This window comes from Diospyros lotus, chromosome 9, assembly GCF_014633365.1.
Source record: "Diospyros lotus cultivar Yz01 chromosome 9, ASM1463336v1, whole genome shotgun sequence".
NCBI classification, from domain to species: Eukaryota; Viridiplantae; Streptophyta; class Magnoliopsida; order Ericales; family Ebenaceae; genus Diospyros; species Diospyros lotus.
Window position 1 is genome coordinate 12,365,118 of NC_068346.1, and position 25,393 is coordinate 12,390,510.

The 25,393-nt window shown below is 36.5% G+C and overlaps 3 protein-coding genes across 6 annotated transcripts; all 3 read right to left on the reverse strand.

Moving 5' to 3' along the window:
- Nucleotides 1–1,655: 1,655 nt before the first annotated feature.
- LOC127809457 (ethylene-responsive transcription factor ERF113-like) lies at nucleotides 1,656–4,300 on the reverse strand. Its single transcript, XM_052348255.1, has 2 exons — nucleotides 3,765–4,300; nucleotides 1,656–2,702 (listed from the first exon to the last, which is right to left on the reverse strand). The coding sequence occupies exons 1-2, from the start codon at nucleotides 3,982–3,984 to the stop codon at nucleotides 2,077–2,079; spliced, it is 846 nt and encodes a 281-aa protein (XP_052204215.1). The 5' UTR covers nucleotides 3,985–4,300; the 3' UTR covers nucleotides 1,656–2,076.
- Nucleotides 4,301–5,476: 1,176 nt separating this feature from the next.
- On the reverse strand, nucleotides 5,477–17,343 carry LOC127810070 (protein MEI2-like 4). Of its 4 annotated transcripts, XM_052349308.1 has the most exons (16): nucleotides 16,557–17,343; nucleotides 15,650–15,821; nucleotides 15,407–15,452; nucleotides 11,835–12,152; nucleotides 11,228–11,640; nucleotides 10,966–11,124; nucleotides 10,740–10,856; nucleotides 10,502–10,653; nucleotides 9,185–9,282; nucleotides 8,637–9,053; nucleotides 7,787–8,429; nucleotides 7,621–7,705; nucleotides 7,449–7,517; nucleotides 7,094–7,273; nucleotides 6,256–6,403; nucleotides 5,477–6,176 (listed from the first exon to the last, which is right to left on the reverse strand). In XM_052349308.1, coding segments are annotated over exons 2-16 (2,925 nt in total). In that variant the 5' UTR covers nucleotides 15,728–15,821; nucleotides 16,557–17,343; the 3' UTR covers nucleotides 5,477–6,174. The 4 variants fall into 4 exon arrangements, with proteins under 4 accessions (XP_052205268.1, XP_052205266.1, XP_052205267.1 ...); XM_052349306.1 differs by having other exon boundaries at nucleotides 5,477–6,403; nucleotides 10,505–10,653; XM_052349307.1 differs by having other exon boundaries at nucleotides 5,477–6,403; nucleotides 15,668–15,821; nucleotides 16,557–17,342.
- Nucleotides 17,344–20,312: 2,969 nt separating this feature from the next.
- Nucleotides 20,313–23,760, reverse strand: LOC127809201 (trihelix transcription factor ASR3). The gene is made up of 3 exons (XM_052347960.1): nucleotides 22,881–23,760; nucleotides 22,718–22,759; nucleotides 20,313–21,222 (listed from the first exon to the last, which is right to left on the reverse strand). The coding sequence occupies exons 1-3, from the start codon at nucleotides 23,548–23,550 to the stop codon at nucleotides 20,933–20,935; spliced, it is 1,002 nt and encodes a 333-aa protein (XP_052203920.1). The 5' UTR covers nucleotides 23,551–23,760; the 3' UTR covers nucleotides 20,313–20,932.
- Nucleotides 23,761–25,393: the final 1,633 nt, after the last annotated feature.

Genomic DNA, 25,393 nt, shown 5'->3' on the forward strand with positions numbered 1-25,393 from the left:
TATAAAAAATATTACCAATCAAATAGTAAAAGATAAAAAATAACATCATTTTTTAGGTAAAAAATTATACCAAACAAACAGCTTAAATTTTTAATTTTCAAGAATTCATTTTACCTGCAATTCAATTACCTGAAATTTATTTTTTTTTCCACCCAAATTCCAGCAATAAAACGCACCCTAACACATTTACTTGGGGTGATTGAGTTGGAAAATTTACTAAATAACCTATCTATCATATTTGATAAGGTGTAAATTCAGTGCAAAACGGGGGGCCAAAATTGGTATTCACTATTCACTACACGTTCTTGTGACTGGGACTTATGGGTTTAAGGAACGATTGATTATATATCAGGACATTTTGTTTTTTTTTTTTCCTTTTAAATTACATTTTACAACAGTTATCCAAATTAAATAATCATAAAATATATTACCTGGCATTTTTATTTATAATAAGTTAAATATATTTGTTCTGTTTTTACAAGTATTAATTAAAACATCAATTATTATTTATTAATTCAACCCAGTCATCATATTGGATGGCCTTTATTTAAATATTTTACTAACTCATAATTAGGGAGTTAAAAACATTTTGATGTTGTCTTTATATAAAAATTAAAAAAAAAATAATATAAGAATATTATTATTTTAAAAAACTAATTAGAAATTGAAGGACAATAAGTTAAAAGAGTTCTAAGTGGTGGACAAACTGCTACACTCAACCAACCAACCAATCCATCACAATTGGACAGAAAATCATTGTTAATTGCTGGTGGGTAATGACTAATGACTAATGACTAGTTAGATTGCAGGTGGGTTTACCACTGCAGGCAAAGTTACAAATCTATATCAAGTAACACTTTTTTTTTTTTTTTTTCTTTTTTGGTTTCAATTTTGTGTTTTTATTTCATTTTTAAATTGAATATGATTTTTTTAATTCTTTCTTTTTATATTTTAAAATAGTAAAAATGCACAGAAAAGTCTTTTACAATTAATTATTATTATTATTATTATTTCATCTTTCCTGTTTTTCCTGGCCCATCTCATCTGTCAATTAATTAATTAATTAAGTAGCGGATTGAGTTGATGCATTTGAGTATCCTGTACAAGAGTTGTCAATGTCAAGTAATTAACTCTCCACCTCTCAAGAGAGGAGAAAGGAGAAACAAAAAAATAAATAGATGCACAAAAATTTTAAAGTACTCAAAAAAGTTAAGTTACAATTATAATTAGCTCTACTTTTATATTAAAGTGTACGAAATTATTATGTTATTTACATAAGACAACAGAATATCATAGATTTATAAGGGTGAGTTTTTAGGTTACAATCCTATGAGTTCAAACCCTTCCTCCAATTTGTTTACATTGTCAAACACAAACAACATAACATCCTCGATAAATTACATTTTCTTTTACATTAGATCACGTTTTCAATGCAAGGTATTGATGTGTCCCTTTGGGTAATGGGTATCTTAACAAAAAAAATAGTCCAATGTGAGAGTACACAACAAAAGTGAAATAAAAAGAAAGGTCAGGTCAGGTCAGGAGGGCGATAATTAAGTTGTATCCATGCGAGACTCGAAAAGCAGGGCCAGAGTCAGGAGTCAGGAGGCAGGAGGGCGATTATACAGCCGCCATGGAATCCGCGTGCAAATCAACACATATATATATTTCTCCTTTCCGATGCCCCGCAAGCAAGCAAGCAAACTTTAATACAAATAAATAAAGCCAATTGAACAAACAGTTTCGGGTGGACCCGGATACATATATATATATATTCAAGCAGTACAAAGATAGATATGACAGGCAGACGGAAGTGGGGTTGAGAAGCTCTACTTCCTCCTCCTGCTGCATGCAGCATGATGATGCCTAATTAACACAAGATTACAACTCCATAAATTCACACACACACACACACACTCCAAATATTTCGTTGATAACGTAGTTCAAAACACACTCAACACTAAGTAAAATAATGCATTGATCGCCCGTCCCCGAGTCTAGGTAGTGGAATTTGGATCCAGTTTGAGTCTACCATGAGGTCTAGACTGATATGTAACCTTACTTAAATGAAGAAAATTATTCGTCACCTGGGTTACCGGAACCCGAGTACCGACCGTGCTTGAGAATGTGATCAGCACTGGAGGAGGAGCTTTCGGACATGGACGAAAAACCCAAAAACTCATGCTGCGGCTGCTGCTGATGATGATGAGGAGGAGGAGCAGGAGGATTCGAGGAAAACGGTGCAGTTGAAGAAGACGACGAGTACTGTGAGGAGGAGAAGGCGGGTTGATTGTAGAGAGCCGAAGTGAAATAAGGGAAATCGGCATCGTTGCTTGAGAGAAGCTGAGCGTACTGAATAAGGTTGGGATAAATAGTTCCTTGTGGTTGTGGAGGCATGTAATAATTAGGAAGAGGCGGAGTTGGAGGAGGAACAGTAGTCGACTGATCAAAATAATAGCCGCGGGGATTGGTAGTGTCGCTGGAGGGGAAGCCTTGGACTGCTACTCGTTCGGGAAAATTGAGCTTGGCTTTGGTGCCTTTGAACCGGAGAGCAGCTTCGTCGTATGCGATGGCTGCGTCCTCGGCTGTGTCGAAGGTTCCAAGCCAGACGCGGGCTGCTTTGTTGGGATCGCGAATTTCAGCAGCCCATTTCCCCCACGGCCTTTGTCTTACTCCCCTATAATGTCTTCTCGTCTGGTTTCCTGCTAATTAATTAATTAACCATTCAAATCAGAAATCTAACTTCAATTTGTATCTATCTATATATATATATATACATATGCTTGTGCATGGTAGTCCAACATTAATATATGATGGATGATCGATGCATGCGCTCATCAACAATGTGCTTCACATTAATAAGCTCATCTTTGATAGTGTCTAGACATGCATATGGACGTCCACATCTCATCCTGCATGTATAGCCCCCCTTTTTTTTATGAAGTTTAATTTCATCTTTTTCAAACAAAACCACTGAGTTTTGACACAGGCTATGACACGCACAAACGCATATGAAACATTTTTTGAAGTGAAATGACAGACCAAAAATTCATGAATAACCATATATGCACCCACGCCACGGTTATGAACGTATGAATACAGAGTCAAAAATAGTAGGTATCAATGAATTCAAACAAAAGGATTTCATTGGCAACCAGAGAAATATTGTCTTTTGGTTTTATCCTAAAGGCTATCCATAGTGATGTGATAGAAATGTATGTACATAAGAAGGCTAAGGGAGGAGGGAAACAACATTTAATTGTAGTGGGAAAGATGAGTCTTGACGTTAGAAGAAGCCCCATTCTCACACGCTACCTGTTTGGTTGGGCGAGAAGATTTGACATTCGACAAAGGTGCAATATACCTCGATATATATATTAAATAGGATGACTGCCTTCACAGATACACATATGACTTGGTGGAATTTGGATGAGACATGATGATGCTTTCTTCCCTTAGAAAGAGAGAGATATTAAAGAGGGCCCCTAGTTTAATTTAGAGATGAATCCGTGATCAAATTGACAAACTAAGAACATATATATGGTCAAAGCTGCACCCGTGTACATCTAGTACATATGCATACGTAGAGAGGGAGGTCGGGGGAGACGATGAGAGTCAGAAAGAGTTGAGGAGACATGATAGTCGAGATGCATGGAATTGGGTGCAAATCCTTGGAAGGTGTTCCGAGACTCAAAACTGATCACCAGCTAGCGTTACCATTAGCAGGTAGCTAGCTAGCTAGGTTATGGCCAGGTGGTTGTTACCTTGATGTTGGACGAGGCGAGATGGGTGGTGTTGGGCTTGTGTCTCCGTGGACGGTGCTTGACGAACAGGAGTACTACTAGTTCCGATGATGCGAGAGAGGCCCGAAACCATGGTGGCCGTGTCTTTCTCGGCCAGAACCGAGGTGTAGGGTTCAGGCAAGTACACATCGGGCTGCTCTTCTTCCTCCTGCTCCTCTTCCTCCTCCTCCTCCTCCCCCATGGGAAGTGCCCTCTTTCCATGCCAAGGATCCACCTTGTGAGATGTTCAAGGTTCCTGCTAGCTAGCTAGCTCGGCCTATTGGTGAAGCAAGCACACAAAGTTGATCGTTTTCCTAAAATACTTAGCCTAGGTAGGTTTCAGGATCTGTAAGTCTGTGGAGGAGAGGAGAGGAGAGGAGAAGTAGGGTTACAGACAAGGGCTTTATAATTGGTTTTGCAGTTGAGCTTGATTATCTCTCCACTTTCTTTCTTTCTTTCTTTCTTTTCTTCTCTTTTTTCTTTTCTTTTTTTTTTTTTTTTTTATATATGCGTTGGAAAGAGGATCGGAAAAATGGGATGAAAAAAGGGCATCCACAGCCTACTACTACTGGTAATACTCACTCTTGGTATATAGAGTAGTACTGGAAGTTGAGAAACATTTGAGGAGGACAAAGTCACAAAAAATAATTAATGTCACTTATAATTAGCCCTCTCAATTTAAACTACTCTTTTTTTTTTAACTGAAAAAAAAATTAAATAATAATAAAAAAAAATGATTGTTAGAGAATGGTAAACCTTATAATAATAATTTGACCCATGGAGGATCCCTAGCTAGCTAATAAACTAGTTTGATCCAATATTCAATTTAATTTATACGTCAACAATCGACGAAATTAATATAATAATTTCGTGTAATGTGCTGCATGCCCCTTCCTATCTATCTAATTAAATTGGTAGACGACATCAACCTTTTTATCTTCTTGAGGCTGCTAACGATCACCCTCAAACACACCAAACCTCTTCGTCATCATGACAAAGAGCCTGCGCCCCAAGCCAGTGAGCACCAAACCGCCCTCAATCTCAAGGCCCCCTCCCTCCTCCATCTACTCATCATCGGTACCCTTTGTCTAAGTTAAGTAGCAGAGAATAATGTTCTTTAATTCCCCATGTTGGACAAGCCCTCAACCAACACTCCCCCTTTGTAATGACACACATCCTTAACAAACAGTGATCACCAACAGTGGGTGGGGTGGGTTCAGAAATTATAAAAAAAAAAAAAAAAAAATACTCCTTTATCTTCTTCTTATTCTTCTTCTTTATTAAAGATGGAAATGAAGGAATTTTACGATGGGTTTCATCTGACAATCACTTTTTAAAATGTTTTAATTTTTTCATTTAGTTAGATTTAATTAGCTTAATTAAGAGTTTTAGTAACTGTTGATCCATTTTTAAATCACAGATTCTTTATGCCAATGACTGAAACTACATCACTATAGGACTAATTCGTCTCTTTATAAAATTAAAATAAACATAAAGTTCAATATATATTATTAACAGTTTTGAAAACTCATTATATAATTAAAACTAAATGTAAAAAATTCAGTATACAATTGGAAAGTTTAAAAGTTTATTATTATAGAATTAAAACAATACTAAAAGTTTTTAACACTTTTCTTTTTGGTAATTTACCCTTGAAAAATCAATATCATTATAATATCTAAACAATTAATTAATGAACAAAGTAGTACAGTTTATATATAAACTTGTGTAAAAAGCATCCATTATCCAGAAGAAGAAGAAGAAGAAGAAGAAGACAATTGTAAATAGATAAAGCAGGCAGAATTAGATTATGAGATCAAAACAATAGAGATAACTAGTTACATACAAAATCCAAAAACAGAGCATCTGCGTTTGGAAGAGAAGGCGATGGGAGGGCAATTAAGCAACCACTTTTTGCAAAGACACAATGCACCCTCGCTCCCTCCCTCCCTACCTAGTCCCTCCTCTTCAAACGCCAATCGCCCTTTGTATATACCATCATCATCATCATCATCATCAGCAACAGCTTTTCACTTCCAAAAAACTTCTGGTCACCGATCCATGTTTCTCGTCTCCATTTCTTAACAACAACAACATGAACAACAACAACAACAACAACAAAGGAGAAAATCAAATTGCCAGAAAATATAGAAAGGGTAGCAGGTTTAGTGTTGGTCCTTCAAACCCCCCCATGTATCCACATATTCCAAAACTTCGAACGCTCCAAGAGTCGCTCCTTCACGTGTAATTGTTTTCGCATTTTTAAACGGAAAAAAACAATGTACTCGTTTAGCTTTGATCATAGCACCTGTTCTCTAGATTTCAGGATGCTTGCTTGCTTGCTTGCTTGCGGAAACGCTTCATCTGCTCTCAATTAACCACTCCTAAGATGTTCTGAAAATTTGGAGTGGTTACAACTAAATATATTCCTATATAAGGTTAGTGCCATCAAAAAGGAAAACTGCTTGCTCACAGTCTGAATCTTTAGTAGGCCTTAAAGACAAATCGCTGGGGTCAGATTCCTCCCCATTTGCTGAGCTTTCTTGATGGTTATCCTCACTGGCGATAGCTCGAGTTTTGCTGGGTCTAGATCGGACATTGACACCCATAGGAAAGGGCACCTGCAGATAGCAAAAGCCAAACCTAAGTTCTCTTTGTGCTTCCTATTGGTATAATATAATTGCTATTCCTATTTCATGTCTCCGACTTCACGTACAAAAGAATAGCAATTATATTATACAAGATTTGGCAACAAGAATAGCCCTAAAGCCATGAAATAGGGCTATGAAATAGGAATAGCAACTCTTATTTCACGACACGTAATAGCAACATTTGGCAACAAGAATTTCACGACATGTAATAGCCCTAAAACCATAAACATCAGGCTTTGTTTTTTTCAACGTAAAACATTTTTTGGGAACATCTTTTACTTGTTTTCTAGTATTTGGATGACAAAATATTTTACCTCAAAATGGAAAAAATGAATTACCAATTCAATTTCAGTAAATCATGTTTCCATTCACACCAACACTAGTAAACTATCTTTCCTTCCATCATAACACTTTTTGATCATATGTATCTATCTATATATACATGAAAATAAATTTGTGCGTAAAATATTCTCAAGTAAATTATGTACCAAACGAAAAATGTTTTATGTCAAAACAAACAGAGCCTAAATATTTGACAGAATGAACACCAACTTGACAAGGCATCATCATGTTAAGCTTCTGAACATGCTTTTGAATAAATTAATTTGGATAGCTCTAAAACCTAAGTCTTTCAAAATGATCATTTGCTAATGTCCGTACCTGATCACCTGCATTGGGTCCATCGGTGTTGAAGAGGATAGGACGGCATCGTTTATCCTCATTCATCAAGCTAGAGTTCTGGAAATGGGCAATTAGTGCAGCTTTTCCCTGTATGCGAGCATAAGCAAGTGATGCAACCTTTTCGCTGTTAAACTTCTCCCATTTCTTTCCATTAAATGCCTGTGAAGAGTGGATTTTCTTCTTGTAAACTAGTCTTCTCATCACTTACCAAAATTTATTTATATATTCCTCATTAAATTACAAACAACAAGTATTTGAAAAGAACTGTGTGTGTGTGTGTGTGTGTGAGAGAGAGAGAGAGAGAAGGTATCCTTTAACCGTTAATAAAACAAACCTGGTAGAATGGGATAATCAAGGAAGGATCAGTCATATTGATGAATGCATAACCAACATTGCATTTATTCTACACAAAAAGGAAAGGCAAACGGTTATTCAATTATTTGGAACCCAAAAATTAACTTAAAGAATCTACAAAGAATCAAATAACTCCTATAAAATTCACTTGCCTTAAAATCAATGGGTAGATAAATGAAGTCATAAGTTCCCCGATGGCGTTCGTCAATTGCAGCTAACAGCATCTTTGAAGTATATCTAAGATATATTAACTTGTCAAGATAAGATAACAATTCAAAGAAATCCAATAAATAATATATATATTTAGGTACAACATACTTGTTAGGAATGTTCTTTATCATAAGCGTAGTCCGGTTGTCTTCCCCTCGCATTATGCGCTCAATGTCAAGTTCAAATTGCTTCTTGTTGTCAACCTGGTTAGAACCACCTTCATTTCTACGGCTTCTAGCCCGTTCATTTGGAGAATCAAATGAGCTCATCATGGGAATCATTTGGCCTCGGCCAGGAAACATCAGGCACCTCTGATGGGGGGAGTGCAATCCAACACTGTTGGAGGGAATAGACAGTTCCATGCAGTTTCCACTGACATGTGGAAAGATGTTTGGGGAAATAAATTCCAAATGATGGGGTGAGTTACCAGAAATTCTCACATTCCCAAGAGAACCCGGATGAAAGCCAGAAGCATCAGGGGATTCCCCAGCATAGGTATGTCGTCTGTCCCAGAGAGAAGGATTAACAGATGGTGCTGATCCTACGTGGTGATTATTTATGGGTAAAAGATTGTTCAGCATATGAGATGGTGCTCTGGGAAGTGCATGCAACCTGGGAGGGGGATGAACGCCATTTACAAATGTTGGAGAATTTGGCCACATCAAGCCTTGAGGCTGAGGACGAGGTGAACTATTCCACATATAATGATGTCCAGCAGGTGGACAGCTCCCATTTCCAGGAGAACCAAAAACTGAGAGAGAAATTACAAGTAAAATTATAATGTCAGAAGATTGGCTTGGAATTATTCTAGAAAACCTTTTTTTCTTTATTGTTTTCTTGTATATTGTGTTATACAAAATGCCATCACTAGTATAAAATAACCTGAAAGCGACTCAAATAACAAAAAACAGATAGCTACAGAACAGAAAGATGATATAAAGTTATCCATAGCACTTACCAGCATCATTCAGTTCAAATGGATGCCTGCCATTTGGGCTTAGTCTACAGAACTGCCAGTTCTCAATTCTTTCAGATGGCCTTGCTTTAATATTTGCAGTCATGCCCGAAGAATTGGAGTTAACACCGTTAGTTAAACCATCATGATATTCTGGAAGTGAATGAGGATAAGTAGGAATTCCCTGGAAATCAACTTTTAGCTGGCCCTGTGATTGGCCAGAGTCAGGGAGACTGCATTGGTTGCCAAGTGATTCAACTCTCACCAGGGAAGAGAACCCATTAGGAACACTAGATGAAATTCCATGTCTGGACATATTTTCCAGGGCTGAACTAACAAGGGCTCGAGTCGTAGAATGTACTCCTGGGACAATTCCATTATCCATTCCAGAAGATGCGATTCCTCCATGTAAAAGTGGCCCTGTATACAAAATATTTTTAGGCAATGCAAAGGAATTGTCCTATACAATCTACACAGAGTAAACTCCATATCTATAATTTTCATTTTTATCCAAAGGTAACACAACATATTTACATTAACAGTAATCATACCAGAAAATCCTGTCATTGAGTTACTGGGTGAGATACTTTGCTGAAGATATGCACCAGACTCATCTTGTTCAGTTTCTGGAGGAAAGAGTGGTAACAACCTGCATTGGAAACAGGGCAATAAAAGGAAAAGAAAAGTTTACATAAAGCTCACAAAGTAAAATCAGCATAAAACAAAAATAAGCAACTCATATTTAATATCAACAGCATAAATCTGCATAAAACAAAAATAGGCAACTCATATTTAATATCACCACATGCTGAGCTTAGCAGTGAGAGATCCGAATTTTTTTTTTTTTAGGGGGAGCCAATGGGCCAGATAACTGTTGATGGGATTAGAAAACATCTTTGTTTCAGTATATTGGAGGTCCAAAGACCTAAAGGGAGGGGAAAGTGAGTTAAAAACAGAAACATTTCCATTTCCTTGAAAACAACAGAAGATTTTACCAGAAAAACAAAATTCCTATCTTTCCAGCAAAACATGCCAGAAGTCACTGGAATATTATAAAACATTCAGAAAATAAAAAGCATTTTTGTTTATTTATTTCTGCAGTATAAGAATATGGGTGAAGGGGGAAAATTAATAATGTATTAGAAAGTTAGAGAAAATGTAGAGGTGAGGTAGAAAGTAGAAGTTGAACATCACTTATTCTTCTCTCTGTTATTACAGGTAACTACCATTTTTCATACAACTGTTGTCATCAAAATGTTGGTTAACCTACTACCGCACCAATTTGTGAACCCTACCATACAACTAGTAAAACTTTTGGACTCCAAGTTTTTACAATTTATTGTGTTTCGTTGAACTTCATTCTTAATGTTATAGAGAAGAAAATTAAGAACCACCCAGGCATTTGGGATTTGATTGAAATATATTTACAATTTAATATCATAATTATTTGTTATCCTCATAAATTTTATTTCATTGGAACCTTATTTATGTTTTAACATCTAAAATTGCAGGTACAAATAATTAACTTTTACCTTACTAATATAACAAGGTTGAATTTACTTCTGAACTTGTCATCTATATGAAAATCGATATTTGAATATAAAAATTATTCAATTACTTAATAATTAAGTTCACATTAGATTTAAGTTTTTCCAAACAATTTCTCACTTTTCCAATTTGTTTTTTACCATTTCAGTCTCTGTATGAGAAAAGATTTTGATCCTTGACTCATGACTACAATATGGGTCAGGGAGACCCGATCCAGAGTAGGCCAAGAAGAATAAAGAAAATGAACCAAGGAGTTGTAGTTAAAGAATAAGAAATCAAAGTTAATGAGGCAAAGCAGCAGGATTGAGATCGGAAACTACCACTGTCTAGCACCCCCAGGACAGCTTGGTTCGAGCTTAATCCGCTTCCCAGCAATATCACTCCTGTTCAATGCACAACGAGCATTCTCCGCAGCCCTAATATCATAAAATTCTATAAATTTGTGATGATTTCTGCGTGGATTCTCGCTGATCTGCAATTTTAAACAGGCATTGACAAATCATTGAAAGGTGAACGGAGCTTTTGATTCCAACACAGAAAACTGGAAAACAATCTAACCTCCTTAATTTCACCATAGATGCCAAAAATTTGATGGAGTTCCTCATTTGAAACCGAAGAATCAAGGTTAAAAATCACAAGAGTCCCTTGGTTAATATCTTTCTCTGAAGGGTTGTCCTGTCAGAAGAAAGCCAGAAGAAGCTGAGCAACAGAGTTGGTAGTTACAAGAGAAGAAAATCAAAACCTAATGGATGCATTCATAAGGATGAATGGAGAAGAATGGTACCTTCGGAATTGAGAAATGTATGTCAAGCTTCCTACGTCTCAATGGTTTGTTCTGAAGCTCTCTCATAGCACTTCTGGCTGCTCTAATGTCATAATATGATATCATTACAAAGCCCCTATGCTTGCATGCTGTATAAAGTGTACGGATATTGCCATATTGCTGAAAATAACATGATAATAGAAATCAACAAGTGTGCAAAATACTCAAGACATGTACGAATTGTGAATTACAACATCAGAATAAAGATACCAAAAGAGCACACCTCAAAGAGAGCCTGTAACTCAGAATCTTCAACATTGCTATTTATATTTCGAACAAAAAGTGTTCGAGAAGGATGTTCTGCAGCAAATGAACCAACTGATTCCCCCAGCTGAGGATTTGCTCCAGAAAATTCAGAATCTCTCTGTCCACGAGGGAAGCTGTCTTCTCCTAAGTCCATCCCTCCAACATTGCTGAAAAGGTCCAACTCTTCAATATCTTCTCCAGCATTGGGTTGGCCCACATAGTCAAGCCCGTCAGTCACCCCAGAAAGCAAGTCATCATCATCAGGGAGGAGATTCCCAATAGTTTGTGCCTCAATTTCCTCAAGTGATTCGCAAGGTTCTTCTTCCTCATACTGGGCAGCAGAAGCACCAACAGAATGCCCATACAGAGCCTGATTTGATGTTAATCTCACTGCATGACAGAACCCATATCATAATAAAAATAAGGAATCCTATCAATTAATCAGCAACTATCACTAGCTTTACAAAACAGTTGCTGAAGAGAAATTTAAGAGTTCCAAGTATGTCAGCAAGCACAAGCTGAGAGATCTCTAAATAAATCAACAGCAATTAGCAGCGGGATTTTTCTTGTTTTTGGAGGCTTACACTTTCTGCTAAATAATTCTGAAAGTGAGCTTGAGAAGAGACCATTCTCATACTGAGTGCCCATAACATGTTGGTCACGTGTCATGAAACAAGATTCTGGCTCTGTACTTAAATTAGATCTCATTCCCAGATCATGGCCAACAGGCTTTTGAAAGCTGCCGTGACTGGCTGCTCTCTGGGCCCCCACCACATTGTTTCTGAAGCTAACTTTCTGGTCCTTCACCATTTGAGATTCAAATGAAATTGGTTTCTCGGAAAAAGGTGACGAAGCAGCTGAATTTCTACCTGCAGTTCCCAATACTGCATCCATCTTTATACCTGAACATAGATAGCATTTGCATGGGAAAAGATTAGTTCAAGGAACATCTCAAAAGGCCTGCAGGCTACAGCCTAACTTGTAGGCCTTTGAAATGCAGAAACACAATGAGAATTCATTCAGTATATCTTGCAGTTCATTGGGCAGTGCCACATTATGGTATAAAAAAAAGAATTATAAATCTTTTACATTAAAACTAAAATTAAATAAATCTACATTAAAAAAATTCATTAAATGGTTTCCAAAAGGCTATGTCCTGACAGAAGGCAGGAGAATCTTACTGCCAACAAGCAAATGAAGAACATCACTGATTTAGTACATTCAGATTTTATGGATCAGCTGAACAGGTATAGTTAACTCCTGAATTCAACTTCTTCCTCTCATTTTCTATCCCATTTTTTCTCCCTCCATTTTTAAGATTTCAATCAGTTCAAATTATTTCAGAGTATCAATCTATTTTATAAGACACCTATAAGATGGATATGTGGTCCCTATTGAAGATAACATGTGTAGGACATGATTGAGATTGTTTGGTCATGTGAGAAGAAGGCCAATAGAGGCTCCTATGAGGGTGGTGGGTGGCATGGAATAAGTATTTAGCAAAAGAAGCTGAGGAAGAGCAAGACAAACTTGGTGGGAGACAACTAGGTTTGATATTAATTATATAGGTCTTAGAAAATATAAGGTGATAGATAGACATGAATAAAAAGTTAGAAATCATGTAGCCAACCCCGCATATAGTGGGATAAAGGCTTGGTATGTTGCTGTTGTTATCTATATATTTCCAGTTGTAGGTTGACCAACTACAGTTTGGTGCTCAGCAATTCTTCTGAAATTCTTCACTGCCTCAACTCAAATATAACAACTGCATAAATTATGCTTTTCAGAGTGTCATTTCTTATTTCTCCCAGTAAAACCAAATCACTAAGCACAGTAGAAAAGGATTCCTAAATTAATCATTGGTTGCTAGTAGCAAGGATCATCTGATCAGGCTCAAAGAAAACAATGTTTAAGGAGAAAGTAACATTGGCAGCATTCAGTGCAATGCAATAATTGAACATGCTGCATTGGTGCAAAAATCAAATCAAAACATAAATATATATTTTTCAAGTCTATCAGCAACCCCACGAAGGGTTAACCTTCAGAGCAACAGTAAGGTTGCTCTATTGAGACTAGAAAGTCACGGCTTCAAGTTGTGAAAACAGATCTGCGGGGGAAGGTAGTTGGATACAAAAAATCACCCTCTGCCACCAAACCTTGCAACGTAGGGAATATCATGCACTAGGACACTCTTTACTAGCAGCCCCAGCACTACCTTATCAGAGCCACGTAAAAACAATGCGGCTAAAACTGAGAAAAAAATCCATAACCATAACTATGTCCGTTTCTCTCAGTTAAAAAGCGTATCTGTAACCACAATGATGGTAGGAGGTAAGTGTAGTGTTGCGCTTTAATCGTTGGTGCTGCTTGGGTAAATTTAGAAGGATAATTGACTATCATCTTCATGAAGAATGAAATGCCCTACTAATTCAGGAAGTACATAATTATGTAGGAGCAAAAGAAGAAAATTGGTTTCATATTATAAATATGTTTCACACAGTAACATGATGTGCACGGCATAATTAAGATAGCTTGGACATGTAAAAACCAGCAGTTAAAATCGTAATCATATATGTTTCTCAAGTTTCATATTACAACAACAACAACAATAACATATCCAGCTTTTATCCCACTATGTGGGGTCGGCTACATGAATTCTAGACTTCCATGTGGGTTACGCCCCAACAGATAGTTTGTCTAGAATTCATATTTGGATCCGACTAGATTTTACGCTAGTTGTCGGCTACCTAACGCAACCCTCCTCCTTTATCCGGGCTTGGGACCAACAGTGGATAACATCCCCTAGCGGAGTAATGAGGAAATGAAGTTTCAACACCATCTTCATATGAAGAAGTTTCATGAGATGGCGATGAATGAAGATAATTGATATAGTTGTGTTCCATCACTTAGTTGACATGGTGAAACCAACAAGGCGGCTATAGTTACGGTTACAATTATGAAAAATTTATTCATAACCATAACAAGAAAACCGTAACTGTAACCTAAATAATATTAGTTACTATAATTTTATTTATTTGTTGTAGCACATAAATTGTTGTATAATTTTGTTTATACGTTAATGTTGTTTAGATTATTATTTATCTATTTTTGGTGTTTAAGGTCCTTGTTTTTTGGTAATTAATGCTTTGTTAAAAGGACAAAAAAACTATACAGAAGAAAGACCCAAAAACCAGCTGGGAATTGCCCAGGCTAAACAACCACGTCCAGGCTGCATATGGCCAGAGCAAGAATCAAGACCCAGCCCCATGGAAGAACACTAACAAGACAACAAAACAAACTTGATGGAAGGGCGCTAACAAAACTAGTTCCAATCTCAAGATACACTGACAGAACCTCTGTCCACTGGTAACCGTATGCATCAAACCATAACCGTTATTGTTTCTTTTAAGTTATTATCCACTGCCAACTGTAAGAAAAGTTTCTTTTTAGTTATTTTTTGTATTATTTTATTTGTTGTTAGAATTTTATTTATGTAGCACGGTTATGGATAATTCTGGCAGTTAGGGTTATCAGTTGGTTATGAACAAGGCTATGGAGGTTACGTCACAGCTATGGTTATGATTACAATTATCCTAAAAGTTGTAACCAATCCGATCCATGCCCATCACTAATTTGTCACCTAGTACAGGTAACCTGTATTCATGTGAAGAACGGGCATGTCATTGACCAACTATTACTAGCTAAATTTCTAAATTAAACTATAAAAATGATTGCTCTGAGTTTAAGTAACAAAATAAAAGGCTAAAATCACTCCTCTCTAATAGATTAATGGTTTAAATGAGTTGATGCGAAAGTTTTTGTGTTCAAACCCAATGCCAACCCAATATTTGAATAGTTCTTCTACATACTTGGCCCCGTTATACAATAAAATATGATGAGTATATTAACAATAATATAAAAAGATAAAATTACTCTTCTCTCCATCAGAAATTCTTCCATGGGCTTACCCCCAAACCATTTATTTAGACACCATAGTTACCCGAAACTATTTCTTTTACACCATAGATAGTATGTCTCATAATTACCTAATGTCTCCAATTCTTGTTGGTAGAACAGCATTGTTCCTGACCCATAGAATAACTATTCCGCTAAGAGCACAAGCATTGAAATTGAATAGATCAGACATGCTACTCACCAAATTGATCGTGCATTGTTTCTGACCTCCAAAACCCAATCTGTCTCTGCCAAGTATGAAAATAGAAGAGATAAATGATAACTGGAATAAAAATATGCTAAAGCAAAAATGTAATGACAGAATTTAAGAAAGTCAGTCTAAGAACTGAAGGCTGAACTTGAAGAAAAATTGAGTTCCTCACTATAAGCTTACACATGTGATATAACTACTCATAGAGAATATAATTTATCTACATATCACTACCTCATTAGGAACACCTACTTCGTTGGAGAAGAAAGATGATGATGACAAGCCAGTTGGGTGCATTTTTTTGGATGGCATTGTGCAGCCAGAATCAAAAACAAAAACACAAACGTGGTAGACTGTTCATCAATTGTATTGAAATTGAAAAGTTTCCAGCTTTGGGGCAGAAATCCTGAAGAGTGCACATAAAATCCGTTAATAGGATCTAGAAAGTCAAGATTCTCTCAATCAACAAAATGAAAGATAAATAGTCAGAACAAAAAGAAATCTACCTGAAATTTTCTATAAGCCATACTCACAAAGATATAAATGGGCTAAAAATGTTAGATATCTTCACCATGTTTTGATCTAGAGAAGAACGGTAAATAAGCATACCCAATATAAGGGTGGGGAGGGTGGCAGAAAATAAGCAAAGGAAATCAAATATTCATGGTGAATTTAATTTCTTTTTACAACACAAGAATCATAGTAAAAAAAGAAGCCTAAATTCCAATAAGAAGGCAGCTTGAGCCCCAGAAAATTGTTTGCTGAAATATAAGCATCCTAAGAGAATTGAGCTAAGGATTTCAAGTAGTTAACATAGAGTGGAATAAATATTTCTGAAAGCTGCCAAACTAATTTTTCGTTTCTGAGAAATGCGAATGCAGGTGCTGTCCTAATCTTACATTTTTGTTTATTAATTTTTCTTGCGAGAAAAATTAGAATCAAAGCGTCCAAGAAGGAAAATTCAGCCTTAAATCGATGAGACAAGGAAGAGACCCCAATTCAATAGGCAATGGCCACAGAATCCATTGCTAGATAAAGTAAAGCTACCGACACCAATCTCAACCATTCAAAGGATCATCGACTCGTAAAATACCTGTAGGATCAAAAGCAAAGAGAATTCAAGCAGAAAAAAAGCACGCACCTTTGGATTCAAATTACGATCACGAACGCCATCTCTGGTAGACTCAGAACTTAAAGACAAAAAGACATGGAGAAGAATTTATACAAGGAAAAGGCAAGGAGGGCAAAGGGCGAGAGAGAGAGAGAGAGAAATCAGAATGGATTATAGAGGAAAAGGCAAGTAAAGCAGGAAATTGGAATTGAAAAAGAAGAGATCTAGGCATCTGTGGCGTGCAAGAACCTCCAAAACGACGATGCCTTGTCTCTCCTGTAATTTTTTCCCACATTGCACGTTAACCACATGTGTTCCCCCATTTTTTTAATTCATCATAATTTCCCTGCATGTATCTGAGCGTCTCGGCCTCCCTCCCTCCCCTCGCCGGACGATTCAGACGGTCCAGGCAGAATTCATGGAGCCTCCGGCGAGCGACGCCGCTCTCCGGCGAGCCTCCGAAATGCTAGAGAGAGAAACAGATCGCCCAGCCCCTGCCTTTGCAGAACGCAAACCACCAAAAGGGAAAATTAAAAGAAAAAAAAAAGAAAAACGGAGGAGGAGGAGCAAATATAGGGACCAGAAAACCAGACCCGATTCTAAAATTACGCGGCCACCGACGAGTATTAGAGAGAGAGAGAGAGAGAGAGAGAGAAAAGCGCAGAAATGATGAGAGAAAGACGAGGCCACAGATGAGGAGAGAGAGAGAGAGAGGGGGTGGGGATCCGCCCTAATCCGTTGCTTTGTTGGGGTGTCGCCAGTAAAAACAAGCAAGTCCCGATTGATATTTCTTCTTCGCCATTGCCGAGGACACCCTGGCACTCCACAGCCGGTTAGTTAACGCATTTCCTCTTGTTTGTTTATTTGTTTATTTATTTATTTACAGTAATAATTATAAATAAATAAATAATAATCATAGGCGCTAATTTAATTTTGTTCATGACCTCGAGATCGTAAATGTCATCATTGAATTGAATATACTTTAAAATTCTTTTTCCTTTATTATCTATCATCGCTTCTTTAATGTTCATTTCATTTCATTCCAAAAACAACAATAATAATTTTGGGTCTTACATTAACACTTTACTTACTTTTTATAATTTTATATATATTGTTGCTTTAAGACTATAATAATAATAATAATAATAATAATAATAATTATAATTATATACATTACAATAATAATAATGATCAGGAATACTTTATTTATTCTTTAATACATTAATTAATTAAAGTGGTTTCTTTCTTTGTTCAAAATAACATTTTTGTGCTATAAAATGATTTTCAATTTAATTTACTCAAAAACCACAGCAACAAGTACAGGTGGGCAGTTGTTGGTATCATCTCAAACACACACACTCTCTCTCTCTCTCTCTCTCTCTCTCTAACAAAATTAGGTTGCGCTGCTGCTGCTGCTGCTGCTGCGTGTACGATTTGTTCGCCAAATTGAATGAAAATTGTGGTTTATGTATGTATGAGGATATATATATATATATATGATCTGGTGATGCTGCTGCGGGCTCGCTTCGCGATGCTACGTGTCTTGACTAGACTGGTGGATGTCCCACCTTAGCTTAGCTAGCTATGCCCGCAAGAGGACGAAATCCGGAAGGTTCCTTGCTGTTTTGATTATTAGCCCCCCAATTTAGTTTAATCATATTTCTTAATTATTATTATAATCACCTAATAATACGATGAAATGTCTTATTAGAGATTCCCCCTTATATTTTGGTCACTCACTTCGGAGGGAGGGTTAAATTGGCCCATAAACTTTTGAAATTATTTTAATATATATTTATTATTTCTCTTCTATACATATGGCATATAATTTTTTATATTTGGTACAATATCTTTCCCTTAAAGATACTTAACTTAAAAATATTTTATATCGTAACAAATAGAACTTTAGTTTAAGATAATTATTTAAACGCTTAATGAATAGTAATTTTCATTTTTGTTGTCATTTTTGTATGTTTGCAGGGATGATAAAAAAAAATATTAACCAAATATTTATTACGTATTTTTAATATTAATAAGCACATTACTAACTTAGTTATAAAACGTTATTTTTATTAACACTACTTTCATGACATAATGATATAACAACCATAGCACAAGACTAACACCAAACAAACCCTATAGTTAGTACCAAACCCAATTGAACAAATCAATCTTGATCAATTGATGGATATAAGTTGGTCAAAATCACCTCTAGAATTATATACACCTAGATTTAGGCTTGATTTTAACGTGTTTTCATTATTTAGTCAAGTAAATAAAATAAAATAATTTGATAAAAGTTTTAGCATTAAATGATTTAATTTTGAACTTTTTAAAATGGACTAATTTTATACCTATTGTGAGTCAATAATTAGGGCGAACATTCGATCGATTTGGACTTAATAACTTAATCAATCAATTAAAGTTTCTTACTTATTAAAGAGATTAAACTTTTAAAATATGCATATTTTTATATTTTGACTTGATCAAATTAAATGAAACTTATTTGGTCAATAATAATTCAAAATATTAACAATTCTAGAAAAAAAAATCAAACAAATTATATCATAACATTTTGTTCACATTTAGACAATTTTGATTAAATGGGTTTGTTTGTCAAACTAACTAAAATAATCGAAATATATAATTAAACTAGATCATCCTACAAACTAACTGAACTGAACCAAATCGACATTTCCATTGGTTTAATTTAGTTAGTTCAATTTAATTGAACTTTTACTCACTCCAACTAACAATTAATTAACAATAGATACTAAATTAGTGAAAGTTCAAATACTCAATTGACAAAAGAAAATACTAACGATTAATTGACTATAAACACTAAATTGGAACACTTGTGAAAGTTTAATTACTTAATTGATAAAAAAAAAAAAACCAACGATTAATTAACAATAGGGACTAAATTGTTACAATCATAAAATTTTAAATACTCCATTGACAAAAAAAAAAAATACATTAAATTAGATATTAACATAAGAACAAATTAATCTTTTAACCTAAATAGTATTACTTTTGATAAATATATAAATGAAGTACCAAATAAACTATTGTAATTTGGCTCTTTTTTGTATGGTTTAGGTATCCGGACTTCACCCGTCTAATCTTAAAGGAGATCAGCCTTCTCGTCTAATTTAATTTCAGGATAAATCGGATGTGATTGCAAGTTTATATAATTTTAAACGGATACACGGTTAATTCTTACTAAACAGACATTTATAGATTCGTCAAAAATTGATTTTTCACACCTCTCAAAAAAATTTAAGAAGTTGACCACTTAGGGGCAATTTGGCCATCTCATTAAAAAGAGTGCACGTAGGCACAACACAACCATTTGATCCTTCTGTGACCATACCTCATACACCGAACTAGGAATAAAAGAGAACAGTATTTCATACTGTCCTTCGTTAGTTATTGAAGTTGTACTTTAAGAAAAGTTAAATAAGTAATTATATTTTTAAATTAGAGATTAAAACTAATTTGATCTTTAAACTAAAATATAATGATGCCTTATTTGAGACTCCATCCACGAATATATGTACCTATATTTTTCTGTGTTACAAGACAACATAAATTTTTTTTTCTAAACTATTGGGTGTAGTTTCGATATAAAATAATATAAAGAGTTATGATTTATGTCGCATTTTTATTAAAAAAATATTAGATAGAGGAGACAATAATACATAATTTATTTAATTTATTTTTAATAAAAAGATACAACATAATTAATGATATTATTAATAATATAATTATTAATCATAATTTCTAATATTATTCTCTGATATAAATGCGTGAGAGCCGTAATTTTCCCAAGAAGTCAATCGGTGTGGTAACTGCTCACTAGCCTACTGGGTGAAGGTTGGCCATGTAGCCGCCTTGCAAGTCTCCAAGCCCAACTGATGATATTAATATCATCATCATCATCATCGATTGATTTTGGTTAAAGCGTCGACCGAATTTATGAGCTGGCTCAGTAAAATTACACGTTTACCCCTGCTGTTGTCTAGACGTTAAGAGTGTTGAATACGAACCTCCATTCAACGACGGAGGTAAACATGCAACCGACCCACTGACACTTGCAGTTGCATCGCTATCTTTCATCTCAACAACACATCCTCGAACCCTTTCAACACTGGGGAGTGACCAAGTAATGGCTCAACTTCATAGTTCAAATCTGCACGACAATGATACTACTGATAATATTTACACAAGAATTACATGAAATTATACCAGGAACTCTCTAATTCCCCATTATTCTACTGTATCTCTAATGCCAAAGAAGCCCTACCAAGGCAAAGAAGAAGAAGAAGAAGAAGAATCATGTGAAAACCCATCCAACTCTGATGTAATTTTTGTTGCTATATACACTCTGCTCTGATGCCAATTTACTATAACTTATCAGCAATTCTGCCCAACGCATCCGCCAGTTTATTTAGAACTGAAACTAAGCTATCCTGATGGTCTTTGCGCTGAGCCCTATCTAGTTGAAAGTTGGTGTTATGCGATTCAAGTTGGGCGCTCAGCATTCTGCCATTCCTTTCTAAGACGTCTATCAACTGGCTTTGCAGGGTGTTCGTTTCATCGTCTCCATCTGCAGCAAACCGTTTCTTCTTACGTCCTTCCTGAGAAGTCGCCCCCGTCTCAGGGTAGCTGTTTTTTTGTTTCCCATGTGTTGCACCTATAAACAACATCGAAAACTTGAACGGGCGAGGTGATAATTAAGACAACATCTAGGAACCCATATACCAACTGCCGAAAATTTATGAGCGCTTGTATTCAGGTAAAACATTGGCAACTTAGGACAGGATGGATGTGTGTTGGAAAAACAAGCCAACTCCAGATTATTGAAGTACATCTTTGTGGAACACAAAGAAAAGAGGTATATTCAAGAGCATTTCGCCAGTTTCAACACAACCACAAGATTGATGTGTAAACTAGACTAAAAGCATGGCATAACAATGGGAGATAAAGGAAGCCTGTGGCTCGGGTGTCATAATGATTTGCAGATAACTTATGAAGATGAGGAGGTCAATCTGGTCCTGCGACAGGCTAGAAACCTGAAATGACCTGGTCCCATGAAATCATTTGCAAACCATTATGCACACTGTTATATGTTCTAATGACTAAAGAGATCCAATTACCCCCCAAAAGAAAAAAAAAAAAAAAAAACTCAAGAATTTCCAATCCCAAAATGCCCACTCACGTCAACAAACAATGATGGCAGTCGCGCTGGCAGTCATTCGTTTGGAAAGCTTGGATGGGTGGCTTCTCACTGTTGTGTGAAGAAAATGTCTTGGGTTAAAATGAACCCAACAAAGAAACGTCATTTTCGAAGTTTTCAGAAATTTTCAAAATTTTGCATGTACTGATTTTTAACAGACACAAATATAAATAATGTTTCATGTGTTCGTTTCCAAAATTTTTAAAACAAAAATAAAACTTTGAAAACAACTAAATCAAACAGGCTTGAGTTATCAATTTGTACATATAGTGTTCAAGACCGCTACCCAAATGCAAGCAAAGGGAGTGGACACCTAGCTGAGTTCACTCACACGAGGAATCGCACACAATATCTATGATCCATTGTTGGACACAATTTAAAACCCAAGCTTCATTCTATATAAAACAATATATTTTTTAAGGCAGGGGATGTAGTGCGTAGGAAAATTAAACTACTTGGTTTAGGAAAAACTGAGCCAATCACCCATTCGTCTAAGAAGGTAGTTTGAAAGCACAGCACAGGAAGTCGATGTCCCTATCTTTCTCAACTATAAATGACTAATGCAGGGAGTATTTTGCAGTCTCGAGAAAGAATAAGTAAGGCCTGAACCATCAAACTACTGAATTTTATGTTTATGTTCAGGAAAATGATCCTTAAACAAATCAGCTACGGATTTTAAGCTGTAACAGGTAGAATTGGCATCATCAAGATCACCAAAGAATCGGCAAATAAATATATCGTTGGATTTGGATAAAGTCATTTGACCCTATATTTTGCCAAACTCCAATGACTTGTTTGTATATATTATTAGGCAGGAAACATTTAGATTTGGGTCCAAATCCTTTGAAATGACACTTATAACATAGGTTTGGAGTCCTTCCATCCAAACGCCAACATAAAGGTATAGAGATTTGCATGTAAAGTTCCTACAATTCGGCCAGAATAATGTTACCTTGAGACGGAGAGCCTTGAGCAAAAGGTTGAGATTGTTTTCCTGTAAACCAAACATCCAATTGGGAATCAGAATGAGATCGGCCCAATTTGATAATCGGATTATAAGCCATATAAGCATGCAACCATATACAGCAATATACGAATTTGTTAATCCAAATTACCTGAACTTGGAGCATGCGTAGATACGGTCATCGCCGAAACCTCCTGAGCCGCCGGAGACTCCTTCTCCGGAGGGGTTCTGCCACCACCAGCCTCCTCCTGCGCCGACTGCTCAAAATCCGAAAACAACCCATCCTCCACGGCCGCACTCCGCCCACTGTCAAACACCGCCTCGGCCTCAACCTCCTCCGCCGTCGACGGCGGCGGAGCCACCGTGGACCCACCGTCCAGTATATTGTACACCTCTCTGTCAAAGAATCCCGGCAACTTCTTCTCCCTCCTCAAATCGCTCCTCATCACCCAAAACGACTCCCCCTCGTCCCTCGCCTGCGATTCCCACTCTTTGATCTTCTTATAGTCTCCCGCCAAATTGCTCCACCTCTTCCGGCACTGAACCGGCCCCCGGTTGACCCCGTTCCGCCTGCAGTACGACGACACCGAAGCCCACTTCGGCTCCACCATGCCGGTCCCCAGAGCCAGCCCGCCGGTCCGGCCCCTACGAACCCGGCTCTCCGCCGCCCTCTTGCCCTGTATTAGCACCAGAATCTCCTGCCTCGTCCAACGCGGCAGCCTCAGCGTCCTGCTTCCGTCGTCTCCGCCGCCGTTAGCAGCGGCGTCTGGGTCGGCGTCGACCGGCGAGGGGTCGAGAGTCAATCGCTCCTCCAGCGCCATACACAGGACAGGACTAGACCAGCGCCAAGGCACGTGACTTAACGGCGTTTTCAGGAACGGAGGCCCGTTTACAAGAAGAAGAGGGGATTACTGATTACTACTGATTAAGAGCGATTGAATGTAAAGAAAGGGCAGAGGAGGGCTAGTAAGGGTCTGTTTGGCTTTCTGATTTGGCCTTGCCTTGGGACTGGGCGCTGGCTGCCCTTTGTTTTGTGTTTGTTGCTGCTATATAGTAGGCTATAGGCCCCTTCCCCTTGGCTTTGTGGGTCTTTAATGTGACTTTCCCCAAATCTTCTTTATTTATTTTGGGAGATTTCCTTCCACCAACTAAAGGATTATCGCATCATTAACATATTTATTTTTCTTTTTATTGTTTGCCAATATGATTTGCTTGCTTCCATTTTTCAACATTAAATTAATTAAAATACTTTTAAGGGTGGCTCATTTCATTTTGCTTACCACTTCTCGTACGCCATCTCTGTCACTTTCCTTCAGCTGCCATTCCCAACTCCTCCCTTCATTAACCTTTCCAACTTTTCTTTTCATCAAAATCGCCTAACCTCTGTTTGCTTTAATTTTTCATAAAATTACTTTTATTGGATTGTAAAAATACCAAAAAATAAGATTACGGAAAGATAAATACTTACTTTTATATAATTCGATATCAGTCTAAGTCAATATTAAAAATAACCCTTAATATAAATATTTATGAATTTAAGGACTACCCTAGCAATTGTATCATTTACTATTCAAAACAATTTTTAAACTAATCCCATACTTATTCTTCTTATTACAAATACTATTGAGAATTGAAAAGGTATATCAGTCATAGTCATGAAAATATCTCATCTTATTTAATTTTAATTAATATCTCTCTCAAAAGATCGCATATATTAATAAAATATCTAAAAAAAAATTATCAAGTATTACTCAAAGAGATTTAGTTCAGTTGATGATAAGGGTTGCTACCCCCACCAAGAAGTAAAAAGAAACCTTCTCCACCATGTATTCAAATGTGACTGGAATCATTAAGCCTAATGATCTTACACATAATAATGCAATGCTTAGGAAATGGTCCCTTACCTTACCAAAGGGGGCCACCGCCCACCTCCCTCCCTCCCTTTGGTTGCTTGCTTTGTGAACACTGACCAAGTGAAATCCTCACCGTGCATCTAATTAATGGGGTTGGCTGTTTGGCTTAAGTGTCGTTTTTTTTTTTTTTTTAATAATATATTGCTACTTTTAAAGAGTGAGTAAATGAATTAACTAATAGATATTAAGAAGGGTTAATAAAATAATATATATTATTAAGTCCTATATATCCTATGAATGAATTATGTAATATATATATATATATATATATATGGTCGTCCTCCACCACCACATTATGCCTAAACCTAACTTATTTGTTGTGAGAACAACAACAATAGCAACAACAACACTCCTTAAATCATATGAAATCAAAGGATGAAACGAACGAGGCAGTGAAAACAAATCACGGAAGAAAGCTTGGAAAGATGGGTTTGGAAGCACATGATGTCCCATGGGCATGGACATGGGGTGGGTTGAGACTTGAGAGAGGGTTTGTCAATTGGGGTAGGGGGTAAAGGTTAGTAGGGTGTCACAGTCACATTCAGCCTGTGATACACAAAGGGCCCTCACTCCATGCCACATACACAACCGGACCCCCACCCCTTACAATATGTTAAAGAAGATGGATGCACTTACAATAATGCAACTTTAATTACTATACGTTTCCACTTGTTGTTTACTTGTTGATATATAGTATCTATCGTACACTATGCCTATGCTTATGCCTGTATTATGATTCAATAGGAGTAGG

Coding starts and splice junctions, on each gene's coding strand:
- LOC127809457 (XM_052348255.1), bottom strand. CDS start 3,984: ATGGGGGAGGAGGAGGAGGAGGAAGAGGAGCAGGAGGAAGAAGAGCAG. Junction 2,703..3,764: donor TCGCCTCGTCCAACATCAAG/GTAACAACCACC, acceptor ATTAATTAGCAG/GAAACCAGACGAGAAGACAT.
- LOC127810070 (XM_052349305.1), bottom strand. CDS start 15,727: ATGCCATCCAAAAAAATGCACCCAACTGGCTTGTCATCATCATCTTTC. Junction 7,706..7,786: donor ATAAAGAACATTCCTAACAA/GTATGTTGTACC, acceptor AATATATCTTAG/ATATACTTCAAAGATGCTGT. Junction 7,274..7,448: donor TGATTATCCCATTCTACCAG/GTTTGTTTTATT, acceptor CACTCTTCACAG/GCATTTAATGGAAAGAAATG.
- LOC127809201 (XM_052347960.1), bottom strand. CDS start 23,550: ATGGCGCTGGAGGAGCGATTGACTCTCGACCCCTCGCCGGTCGACGCC. Junction 22,760..22,880: donor TACGCATGCTCCAAGTTCAG/GTAATTTGGATT, acceptor TTTGGTTTACAG/GAAAACAATCTCAACCTTTT. Junction 21,223..22,717: donor TCAAGGCTCTCCGTCTCAAG/GTAACATTATTC, acceptor TGTTGTTTATAG/GTGCAACACATGGGAAACAA.